Source organism: Pollicipes pollicipes, unplaced genomic scaffold (assembly GCF_011947565.3).
Source record: "Pollicipes pollicipes isolate AB1234 unplaced genomic scaffold, Ppol_2.1 Scaffold_3087;HRSCAF=3621_pilon_pilon_pilon, whole genome shotgun sequence".
In the NCBI taxonomy this organism is placed as follows: domain Eukaryota; kingdom Metazoa; phylum Arthropoda; class Thecostraca; order Pollicipedomorpha; family Pollicipedidae; genus Pollicipes; species Pollicipes pollicipes.
In genome coordinates, this window is record NW_023596225.1 from 29,984,494 (window position 1) to 29,996,751 (window position 12,258).

The 12,258-nt window shown below is 62.0% G+C and overlaps 1 protein-coding gene across 1 annotated transcript in view; it reads left to right on the forward strand.

Moving 5' to 3' along the window:
* LOC119090019 (protocadherin Fat 3) overlaps positions 1–12,258 on the forward strand; it is a 70,585-nt gene that overhangs the window by 38,941 nt on the left and 19,386 nt on the right. The window contains exons 11-16 of the mRNA XM_037212816.1: positions 1,920–2,164; positions 7,324–7,520; positions 8,652–8,870; positions 9,738–9,816; positions 10,119–10,374; positions 11,766–11,928. Of these exons, the coding sequence (XP_037068711.1) occupies positions 1,920–2,164; positions 7,324–7,520; positions 8,652–8,870; positions 9,738–9,816; positions 10,119–10,374; positions 11,766–11,928 (1,159 nt within the window). The remainder of the gene's footprint in view (positions 1–1,919; positions 2,165–7,323; positions 7,521–8,651; positions 8,871–9,737; positions 9,817–10,118; positions 10,375–11,765; positions 11,929–12,258) is intronic.

The following is a 12,258-nucleotide window of genomic DNA, read 5'->3' on the forward strand; positions in this document are numbered from 1 at the left end:
AGGTCACCATCGCCTGGAGATTGGGCAGTTAGATTCATCTATTTGGTCAGTTAGGCTGTTAGTTCAGTTGGCTGTTAGGTTCATTTCGGAAGCAGATTGTTTAATGAACATGAGCCGTTAGAAATAGCAGCGCTTTCGTTGTTTGTTGCCTTTCGAGATGTTCTTTCGATCCCTCGGATTAAGTGGATCGAGAAGCCAGCAGGTGCCAGCTTCTCCAGATTGCGGATCGAACTGTTCTCCACAGACGCAGCCCAGAATGTCAGCGCTTGATCCGCGAGATCAAAAGAACATTTCGGAAGATTTATTGATCAGTCTAACGGTTTGCTGCCCGCCCGCGGCGCGCGCGTGTGCGTGCGTGCGTGCGTGCGTGCGTGCGTGCGTGCGTGCGTGCGTGCGTGCGTGCGTGCGTGCGTGCTGTCCACATACTCCGTCGCTCAGTCTCTGTTCCTCTATGATGTGTCGTGCTCAGGTGGTGAGTGCTGACCCCTGACCGATGCCGCCGTTGGCTGGGGTCCAGGGCGCGGGACGAGACCCTGGACGGGGCTTGATTTTGCCTGAGGCCGGCTCTGTCGCGTGCCCGGCCGGTGCCGCCGGTGGCCGAGATCCAGGGCCGCGGGACGAGGCCCTGGGCGGGGCTTGGTGTCGCCCGAGGCAGGCTCTGACGCGGGCTGCTCCATGTGTGTTCTGCAGGCCTCTCGGCCGCACGCGGCCTGATTTCCAAAGTCCCGCCTGGTCGCCGCTGTCACTGTCGCCATGCCAGTTCTCAGCCCACAAGGGAGGGCCTGGCCTTATGACCGGCTGACACTGACGTAGTTGGGCGGGGCTGTGCGCCGTCCGCACCGAATGGCATGTCCGCGCTGCGCATCGCTGCCGTTGTAGCGATGCAGTAACCAGCGGTCCGCGGTGGTGACATTAGCTGAAAACTGGAGTGTACGGTGCAGACTGAGCATTGGCGTTGCATAAACTCAGACGTCGATGTACCCAACCCCACAAAATTAAACCAGCATCGACGTAAAGCCGGCTTGGGGCAGGAGGTGCCGTCGCTCCGTGTACCAAAGCCACAGCGTGAGTGGTGACGGGACGCCTCGGTATCGACCTGGTGCCGGACGTCACCGGCAGAGGCCGTGGCCCCGGTCAATTTGAGTCGGCTATGACAGGGCGGCCCGAGTGGTCGATGCGACTGTGAACGCTAATTATCAGTCTGCTCATCGACACGCAAAAGGCCAGTCGAGGCCGGCGGGCTGGCGCGTGCGCGGCACGACGTGAGCGTCTGGAGCACATGAGAGTGGGCGGCGCGCCGTCTGACCCGCCGTCTGGCCCCCCGCGAGCATCGGCCGCGCCGGCCGGCGCTCGTACCCACACGGGGCTCGGCGAGAGACCGTGACATTAGGCGTGATTGCCCTGGAAGGACGGGTCCCGCCAGATAGGCGGCTATAACAGGCCCGGTCTGTCGATGTGTCGAGGTCGGGGCTTGGCTCGCTTTATCAGCTGACGCGGACTGGCGGCGCCACTCAGCTCACGTGGTCAGGTCGGACGAGGCGCTGTTTTCGTCTCGTTTCCGAGCGTCATTTGGCAATCTGGACAATGTCTCCGTTACTGGCTCGTCTCAGGCTGTGTCTTTGTCATCAGCAGATCTCGTACTGTATTGTTCGTTAATGTTTGACGGCTGTATCGTATATGTCTTCTCTAGTTGTCCGATCTTCCAACGGGACACCCAATTTTCGTATTTGCCCATGATGTGCCACTTTCCATCACCGTTTGCGAACAACTGAACTCCTGGTGGCACATCCGCCTCCTCCTCTGTCCTCTCGCTGCCGGTCGGACAGGACAGCCGGCAACACAGCCGCCTCCTCAGTTCGTCCTCTCGCCGCTCGTCTGCCTAGACAGCGACTAACACGTTCTCCCCCGTTCGGCCGCAGGGAGACGGAGCACGAGCACGTGCTGACGGTGTCGGTGCGGGACCAGGGCACGCCGGCGCGCCGCGACTACGCCCGCCTGCTGGTACACGTGCGGGACGAGAACGACCACCGTCCGCAGTTCCTCAGCGACCTGGTGGTGGGCCAGGTGCACGAGACGGCGCCGGTCGGCTGGCAAGTGGTCACCGTGCTGGCCACCGACCGCGACCATGGCCAGAACGCCCGCATCACCTACTCCATACTGTCAGGTAGGCCACCCCGATGTGACGTCACGTCTGTTGTGGTCATCTACACCATGCTGTCAGGCACGACACCTCCGCACTGTCAGGTATGCCATGGTCACCCACTTCAGACCGTCAAATATGTCCGTTCATGCATTCCATATTGTAAGGTGTACCACCTCTGTAATGTCAGACATATGCCCTGCCCCTGTTTCGTGTTCTGTACCGTCCGATGTAACCGGGCGCTGCGTTATCTGTACGGTGAGACGGGCCGTGTTTATCCTTTTCGCATTGGTTCATACAGTTTGCATGGGAGCTATAGGTGTGCTTTCGAGTTCTCAGGATTGCAAATCTTTTTGGCGAAATCTCTCGTGACTTCATTTCGCACAAAGCCGGGCGCTTGGTCCACGCCGACATTGTTCACGCCCGGTCGACATTGTCACGGCCGTAGTCCCCAGAAGTGCTCTGGCCACTACCGTCCAGGCCGGCTCGCGACGGACCTCGTCCCGGCCAGGTGTGCTCGAGCCGAGCCTCGTGGCGCCGGGTCGGTCCACATCCACTCCGCGTCTCGCTTTGATGGAGCACGTGGCGTGATGAAACGACTGCAACGGTGGCCGGGCGCCGAACACACAGCCCAACAGCACGAGCCCTAGATGAGCTCCAGTCAGGCCCCAGACGGGCCCAACAGCACGAGCCCTAGACGAGCTCCAGACGGGCCCCAGACGAGGTCGCGTCGAGCCGCAGACGAGGCCTGGTCGAGCCCAAGAGGAGCCCCAGATGAGTGCAGACGGTCCTAGACAAGGCCCAAACAAGCCCCAGACGAGCTGCAGATGTGCCACAAACGAGTTCCAGAGGGGCCCAGAGGAGCCCCTGACGGGCCGGGACGTCGACACCTGGCCAGGCAGCGCCGTGCGAGGCCGTTAAACGGCTATCCGATGGCACGAGCAAGGACGAGTCCCTGGCGAGCGAGGACGAGCCGGGAAGAGGGTGGGACGAGCTGCAGACTGACCCGGACGAGCGGCGGCGCCGCCTCGGTCGGGGCCGTTGCGGCGGCGTGACTGGCTCGTTGTGCGGCGGACAGCCGCCGCTCACGCCGCGCTCGCCGCTTTACGGCCGGCTTGGGCTCCGCCGCCGGCCCGGCCGGCCGGCGCCTGCTGCGCTGCTGACGGCCGTGAGCCGGCGGAGAGTGGATGGGGTCCGCCTGGCCGCTGTTCGTCCGGCGCGGCTGATTTGATGAGCGGAGTGGGCAGGTGCGGCGGCGGTGGCGGCCGCTCGTTACGGCCAGCTGTTCGCGGCGACAGGTCGGGCGTGCAGGACGCCGGGCTGACAAAGACCGCTGGTTAAAGCCGCACTCGAGTGGAGTGCGGGTAGGTCACCGGTACATTCGACCTCACCGCCGATGTATCGGGCGCGACTGACGGCGGTCAGTCACTAGTCGCGGGCTTGGGATGCGGGATGCTCATGGGATAGGTCCGCAGGCGGGGTTCATCGGCGCTGTCTCCGTGAGTTTGTGTGCTAGGCAAAGTTTCGACACGCCCGCTGACACTGCAGCGACGTCACATCCGCGACGTGCACTGGCGTTCTGGCTACACTGACCCGGGATAGCGGTGACGGCCAGCAGCGCCGCGTCTGGTCGTGACAGGGCCGCCGGCGGGTCGCCGCTCCGCCCGCTGAGGCCGGTCTGCCCAGCCTCAGCCCGCCGCCCGGCATCGCTGCGGGCTGGCGAAGAACCCGTTCGCCGTTGGCCGGGTGGCGTGCCTCCCCGACGCCGCCCGGAAGCCGTGCGGCCCCTGCGTGAGTCGGCCATCGATCCGCTGGTGTCCGTGGATGGCCCCCGGCGGCACCCGTGGCCTCGAAACAACCCCGAGCCAGCCCCCGGCGGCACTCGTGGCCTCGAGACACCCCTGAGCCAGCTCCCGGCGGCACCCGCGACCACGCAACGCCCCTGAGCCAGCCCCCGGCGGCACTCGTGACCTCGCAACACTCGCGAGCCAGCCCCCGGCGGCACCTGCAACCTCGCAACACCCCTGAGCCTGCCCCCGGCGGCACCCGTGGCCTCGAAACACCCCCGAGCCAGCCCCCGGCTGCACCCGTGGCCTAGAGACACCCCCGAGCCAGCTCCCGGCGGCACCCGTGGCCTCGAAACACCCCCGAGCCAGCCCCCGGCGGCACCCGTGGCCTCGAGACACCCCTGAGCCAGCTCCCGGCGGCACCCGTGGCCTCGAGACACCCCTGAGCCAGCCCCCGGCGGCACCCGTGGCCTCGAGACACCCCTGAGCCAGCTCCCGGCGGCACCCGCGACCACGCAACGCCCCTGAGCCAGCCCCCGGCGGCACTCGTGACCTCGCAACACTCGCGAGCCAGCCCCCGGCGGCACCTGCAACCTCGCAACACCCCTGAGCCAGCCCCCGGCGGCACCCGCGACCACGCAACGCCCCTGAGCCAGCCCCCGGCGGCACCCGTGGCCTCGAAACACCCCCGAGCCAGCCCCCGGCGGCACCCGTGGCCTCGAGACACCCCTGAGCCAGCTCCCAGCGGCACCCACGGCCACGCAACGCCCCTGAGCCAGCCCCCGGCGGCACTCGTGACCTCGCAACACTCGCGAGCCAGCCCCCGGCGGCACCTGCAACCTCGCAACACCCCTGAGCCTGCCCCCGGCGGCACCCGTAACCTTGAAACACCCCCGAGCCAGCCCGCGGCGGCACCCGTGGCCTAGAGACGCCCGCAATTCAGCCCCCGGCGGCACCCGTGGCCTAGAGACACCCCTGAACTAGCCCCCGGTGGCACCCGTGGCCTAGAGACACCCCTGAGCCAGCCCCCGGCGGCACCCGTGACCTCGAAATACCCCCAAGGCAGTTCCTGGACCAGAGGACGGCGGGGCCAGCTCGGGCATGACAACGACGGCCGGGTTTGCGTCGCTGAACGATCCTTTTTTACCCAGCAGCAGTTCGTTTGGCTAATTGTTTTGTTTTCGGCAGCCGGCTGGCTGCTTTACGTGCAGTAACTTCTGCACCAGGGGCCCGTGGGACTTCTGTTTGCGCCGAAAGGAAGGAGACGCAGTATATTGCGCCGCATCGTTGACTGGTCGCTGGCCCGCCCTGGGTTGTTTTTTATGGATGCCGGTCGTTCGACTTCGGTGATTGTTCCCGAGACTTCGTCCATCCTCAGTCGATTGGTATGGTAGGCCTCAAGTTTGAACACTCCCTTGACATGGCACTTTGGCCACCATTTGTTGGCGGGTGATGAGCGCGGATTTCTCTGTCAGGATGGGCGTGTGTGAGACACTAAGGTTGGCTGATGTGATGGATCGACCAGCCTCCAGAACAGTGACGGGTACGGGCTCAGTACTGCAGTGCCGCGTGCAGGGAACAGGGTGCCTTGCTGTCCATTGCTCGGACAGTTGGAGCTCGGTGTTAGCGGCTCACGCCTATTTGGACCCATGTTCTAGCATGTGATCTCTAAAAAACTCCCTGTGGTGATTTTATCGTAGATCGCATTCCATTTGATCGCGTTCCGAGAGCCTGGTGCTGTATCAAAAGAAGTGGGTCAGATAGCCTTGGTCAAGTAGGACCACCTTTGTGTCGATGGGTGGTTCGATTTAAATCATGATACGGAGGATGCCAGCTGACCTTTCCGTGTCATTTGGACCAAACCCTGGGTACGTTCTGTGACTCGCACCCACTGTCGCTCTGTTGGGTAGGTCCCGTTTGCTGGATCGAGCGTGCTTGGCAGGATTCATCGAAGAACATGGCTGTCCATTTGCTCGGATGATAAATCGTGTCATTTTGGTTTGCGCCGGCTCCATGCAATATGGGAATAAGACAATGCGCTGTGCCGCGAACCCCATTGCTATTTCAGCGTCAGCTGTGCCCGGATGACCTCGGGTTTTATGTCTGGCCGTACATCAGTCCTGTTTCGGATGAAGCTGACTGTTGAACTTCCTCTCTCCGCCCAGCACTAAACAAAGTTATGCCCCCTCCCCTAAGCTCAGCTTTGGAGGCCTTGTGGCGCCGGCGGCACCCTACTACACAAAGTCGGCACTGATCCATGGCCGCCGCGTGCGGCTGAGTCGCGCGGTGGCGTGGCGGTGAGCTGGCGGCGGCGGCGGCGGCGGCGGACCGGGCCTGGCCGGGCGGGCCGTCCCCGTCGGGCCGACCCGCGGGACCCACGGTCTGCGGCCTCATCAGGCGGCCGCGGCCGTAAGCCGCCGTGACGCGCCGCCGCCTCATCAAATCGCCGGCGGCACTTCGGCGCCCGGCCATCTGGCATTGACGCGGCGCCGAAACAGAATCCAATCTGGCGCGGCCGCGGCGAGGTCAGGCGGCGCAGCCCTTCAATTTGGAGGGCGGCGGCAAAACACGACCGACGACGCCGGCCCGGCCCGGCCTCGGCCGCACGGCCTCCCCGCCAGGGGCTGTCGCAGCGGACACGAATCAGCTGCTGGCTTGGCAAGAAATGTGGGAAATATTGCAAAGAAAATAAATGCATGGGATGCTTATAATGATAATGCATACGACTTTAACACACACCTACACGCATACACACTGTTAAGCACAAATGGTACTAGCTCTTTTGATCCATAGATGCCGTGGTTGGTACGGCATTTGTTAATGCAGTATGACGTTTGGGGCATGTTATATTTAGTGCATGGTACGGCGTACGGTTGATGACATTGCCATTGTCGCTGCGCGGCCTCAGCCAAGGCCGTTCCCACACGTCCCTGACGTTCCTCATGCCACTGTCGACCGAATCTTGTCTGATGGTAGTAAACCGAATTCCTGACTTAGTTATGACAACCCAAATGTCATCACTTGGTGGTGGGCGGCCTTTAAATGGAGCAGTTGCATAGTGGATGACGGTGCAGACCAGACGGCGACTTCCCGGTCGGGCGCGGCCCCTTGTAAAGCCACGGGGACATCGATTGCCGTGGCGTGTTGTTTGACCCGGATGCCGGCCTTCAGGCGTTTTGTGTCATGACTGGTGGCGTCCTCATGTGGAGTCTGTGCGCGTATGCTGCAGCGTACATGATGTGAAACCCTCCACACTTGCAAGCAGCAAGCTCCAGCAAGCGTCCGTGGCATCCTCAACTGTCTGAATCTCGCCGAGTTGTCCGCTGTGAAGCCCTGCTCCCCCCCCCCTGCTGCTGATTAACACAGCCACCTGACGTCCGCCTCCGCCGCCGCCAGGTAACGTGGACAACGCGTTCGCGGTGGACTCGGTGCTGGGCACCATCTCGGTGGCCATCGGGCTGGACCAGCGGCGCGCCAGCGAGTACATCCTAACGGTGCGCGCCAGCGACGCCGGCCGGCCGCCGCTGCACGGCGACGTCCACGTCAACGTACTCGTCACGCTGCCCGACAACGCGCCGCCCCGCTTCGAGAAGGTCAGTGCTCACCGCCCCGCTTCGGGCAGATCAGTGCGCACCGCCCCGCTTCGAGAAGGTCAGTGCGCGCCGACCCGCTTCGAGAAGGTCAGTGCGCGCCGACCCGCTTCGAGAAAGTCAGTGCGCACTGCCCCGATTCGAGAAGGTCAGTGCGCGCCGCCCCGCTTCGAGAAAGTCAGTGCGCACTGCCGCCGCTGCAACGGAAAGTGTGCTTCACAGGGCTGGGCTCAGCGTGGATCGTTCCGCGGTCCGGTCAGCCGGGGGGGGGGGGGGGGGGGAGGGGAGGGGCAAATGACTGTGCGAACTGAAGCAGCTTTTGACGGTCTTCGGCTTCGTAAAGGGAATGTACTGTCGACGCTTGGCACATGACTGGGAAGTACATCTGTTACATTTGATTGACTGCTTCACCTGCGAGCGGCATAGGTCTTCGGTCCAATTTTTTATCTATCGAATTGATAAGTGCGCTCCCATCACAGCAATGAAAGGTGGCCCGCAGTGGTCGTGACTGACAACGGCATTGATGTGCGCAAGTTATGGAGGAGGATTGGTGAGCCCTGCCTCGCCCATTACGTTCCCGGAAACCATAAAGAGAGTCAATATGCGGCAAACAACACGCACGGCGGGCAGAAAAATACCGAGCCCGTTCTCTTGCGCGCCTGCTTCCTTATAAGAGATGTTTTTCTGCAGCGTGGCTTGATTATTCCATTAGCTGAAGAGTTCGAAACCGTGTCTAAAAGCGTTGCGAAAAGAGTATTTCTAAGGCAAAATGTCACATTTCGCTTTGTTGTGGACTAACGACGAGCTCTTTGAAACATAATAGCCTGTCATAACAGCGGGCTGTACCTGAAAAATTGCCTGTGAGGGCTTCCGGACTTTTGCTCGCAAGAATAGAACGGAAAGCTCTGAGCGACGATATGTGCAGTGATGCATCTGCGCAAAGGGCCGGAGGTATTGTGTTAATGCCGTATTAGCAATGGAAATTGCCTTAACGAGTGGAGGCTAAATCGAAGCGAGAGAACCATTCAGGGATGCGCTTGCTGTGGATGTCTGTACTGTTACCGGCAAAGTGCGGATCTGAGGCGGACCAGGGGACCCCGGGCGCTGACGTGTTGTCCGTGTCCACTGCTGCAGGCAGAGTACGGCGCTGAGGTGGAGGAGGACAGGCCTCCGGGCTCCCACGTGCTGGACGTGGTGGCCCACTGCCGGACTTCAGTGACCTACCGTCTGGTGGGAGGCAATGAGGACGGCTCGTTCCTGCTGAACCCTGGCGCTGGGGTGCTCACCGTCAGCGAGAGACTCGACTACGAGCGCCGCACCTGGTACAACCTGTCCATACAAGCCGTCAGCATGGTGAGAGTTCGCGTGACTACGAGCGCTGCACCTGGTACAACCTGTCCGTACAGACCGTCAGCATGGCGAGAACTTCGTTGGCGGTTTCGGAATTCCAAGTCCCAACGCTCGTTGGCACTAAGCTCCCTGCAAGGATAAGCTGACGGAAGTTCCCAGACGTGCCAACGTTATTGTCAAGTGCGGGGGCTAGTTATGTCGACCGACATCATATATTGATATCCCGATGACTTTTAAATGGCATTTGCTGCCCCATGTGTAGGAACATCATTTCCACACTGACTCAAGTTGTGTTATCTCCACAAACGGGTGAAAAACCCTAATCATGTGCCGGTAAGCAGTGGCCTCCAACGCACATCTCACTTGTGACCATCTCCTCCGCCGGATGAGGTGGCCCACACGAGCGGCATTATAACCAGGTCTGATCCCGTCTGACCTGTGTGCCGTCCCTTCCAGATGGGTGAGGTGGCCCTCAAGAGTGTCATCATGCCCTGACCTCTAACTGACCCCGGCTGACCTGTGTACCGTCCCCTCCACACGAGCGTCATCATACCCTGACCTCTAACTGACCCCGGCTGACCCGTGTGCCGTCCCCTCCACACGAGCGTCATCATACCCTGACCTCCAACTGACCCCGGCTGACCTGTGTACCGTTCCCTCCACACGAGCGTCATCATACCCTGACCTCTAACTGACCCCGGCTGACCTGTGTACCGTCCCCTCCACACGAGCGTCATCATACCCTGACCTCTAACTGACCCCGGCTGACCCGTGTGCCGTCCCCTCCAGGTGGGCGAGGTGGCCCACACGAACGTCATCATACCCTGACCTCTAACTGACCCCGGCTGACCTGTGTGCCGTCCCCTCCAGGTGGGCGAGGTGGCCCACACGAGCGTCATCGTGCACGTGCTGGACGTGAACGACAACCGTCCGCGGCTGGCGCGGCCACGTTACGCCGGCCGGGTGCGCGAGTCGGCGCCGGTCGGCTCGGCCGTGCTGGCCGACGACGGCCGGCCGCTGGTGGTGGCCGCTGTGGACCTGGACGACAACAGCAACGGCCGGCTGCTGTTCAGCATCGTGGAGACGGCCGCCCGCCAGCACCTGCAGATCGACCCCGACTCCGGTGAGAGTGGCCGGAGTGTGCCGGCGGTGCGAGGCAACTGAACACTGTCGCGGCTCATGTGCTGGTTTGGAGTCTGTGTCCGGCCTCGGGCTGTACCGGCGCCGTCCGCTAACGCGTGTGCTGCACAGGTGCTCTGAGGACGGCCGGCGCGCTGGACCACGAGAGCCGGTCCCAGCTGGAGTTCACGGTGGACGTCTGGGACCGCGGTCAGCCTCGTCTGCAGGCGGCCAGGCCGGCCCGCGTCACCGTCGCCGTGCTCGACGTCAACGATGAGCCGCCCCGTTTCGCGCACGCGCAGTACAACTTCACCGTGCTGACGCCCAGCTACGACGGCGTGGAGGTCGGCACCGTGCAGGCCCCCGACCCGGACACGCAGAACATCAGGTAACAATGCAGGCCTCCGACCCGGACACGCAGAACATCAGGTAACAGTGCAGGCCTCCGACCCGGACACGCAGAACACCAGGTAACAGTGCAGGCCTCCGACTCGGACACGCAGAACATCAGGTAACAGTGCAGGCCTCCGACCCGGACACGCAGAACATCAGGTAGCAGTGCAGGCCTCCGACCCGGACACGCAGAACATCAGGTAACAGTGCAGGCCTCCGACCCGGACGCGCAGAGCATCAGGTAACAGCGCAGGCCTCTGGTCCGGACACGCAGAACATCAGGTAACAGTGCAGGCCTCCGACCCGGACACGCAGAACATCAGGTAACAGTGCAGGCCTCTAATCCGGACACGCAGAACATCAGGTAACAGCGTAGGCCTCTGATCCTGGTAATCGGTGCGATCGTGCTCGAGTCTGGGCGCTGAGAACGTTTGCATCGTACACAACCAGACACCGTATTCGTGTTTTCGTTGTTGAACGGGCGAGCACGATTTGGTTTCGTGGCTTCAGCGACTCGCTGATCCTTGGGCGCAAAATGACCACTGCAGTCGACGCGCCCGAAAACACCAATGAACAACAAAATAACGACTCGCTGATCCCGTACGGGACCTGCTGCTGGACAACAAATCGGTCTCCAAAAGCTGTTTTGCACAACGTAATGAATGCGTTGCTGTCACGCACTCTGTCATTGTCTGAGAATCGTTTCTTCAATTTGAGCGACAAGCGGTGGCGTGGTTTCGTAAAATTAGTTGTGGGACTGGTCAGTAAAAACGGACGGCGCCTACCCCAAAAACTACGCCAACGAACGACCGACTTAGCCCATTTTCTTCTCAAAGTTGGGGGTGGGATATCTGGACCCCCTCTCATACTACTGAATAAGAAAGGGCACCACCGGTGAGAAGTGTTCGTGCATCTCCCAGCTCAGGGTGCGGTTAACGCTCTGTCACTCCCTGGCCATTTTTTGGACGCCTCGTCGTGTCCCCAGCTTCCCTCTGCCTGTCAACAGCCAACAGTCCCAGGCACCCACTGGCTCCTCCCTGTTCCCAGCTACTCGCTGGCCCTCTTCCTCGTTCCCAGCTACTCGCTGACCCTCTGTCCCGTCCCCAACTACTCGCTAACTCCTTGCCCTGCCACCAGCTGCTCGCTGACCCTCTGCCCCGTCCCCAGCTACTCGCTGACTCCTTGCCCTGTCACCAGCTGCTCGCTGACCCTCTGCCCCGTCCCCAGCTACTCGCTGACGGGCGCCGACGCGGCGCTGTTCTCGCTGGCCGCCGACACGGGCTCGCTGCGCCTGCTGCGCGGTGAGACGGTGCCGCCGCTGGCCAACGTGACCGTGCACGCGTCGGACGGGCCGCACCGCGCCGCCGCCCTGGTGCTGGTGCGCAGCCGCCAGGTGGCCAGTCGTGGCCTGGTGTTCTCCAGCGACCAGTTCTACGGCACCGTGCGCGAGAACACGACTCGCGTCGACATCGTGGCCTCGCTGTCCGTGCGGGGCAACCAGCTGATGGAGCACCTCGCCTTCCGCATCCTCAACCCCTCCGAGTACTTCGTGAGTGATGGCGCGAGGTGGTGGTGGTCCGAGCATTTGGTATAGCCGACGGCTTTTAGTGGGTGTCGTGTCCAGTGTGTATGTCCAGGGTGGACGCTGCTGGTCCGTATATCTCGCTGGAGGCGATGTCTCCTGGCCTTGCGACACATTGGCAAAACGTGGCTACTAACATCGACCCTGTAGGCTTATGCGGTGCGACGTAGTAGCGCTTGTAAATGCTGTCGACGTTTGTGGGTTCTGGAAGGTGCTTATTGGAATCAAGTTTCTGCTCATCTGAGCATAAAGCCGACAAGCACTGATTAGTCGTTCGTTCCGGGGTAACGAAGTCCT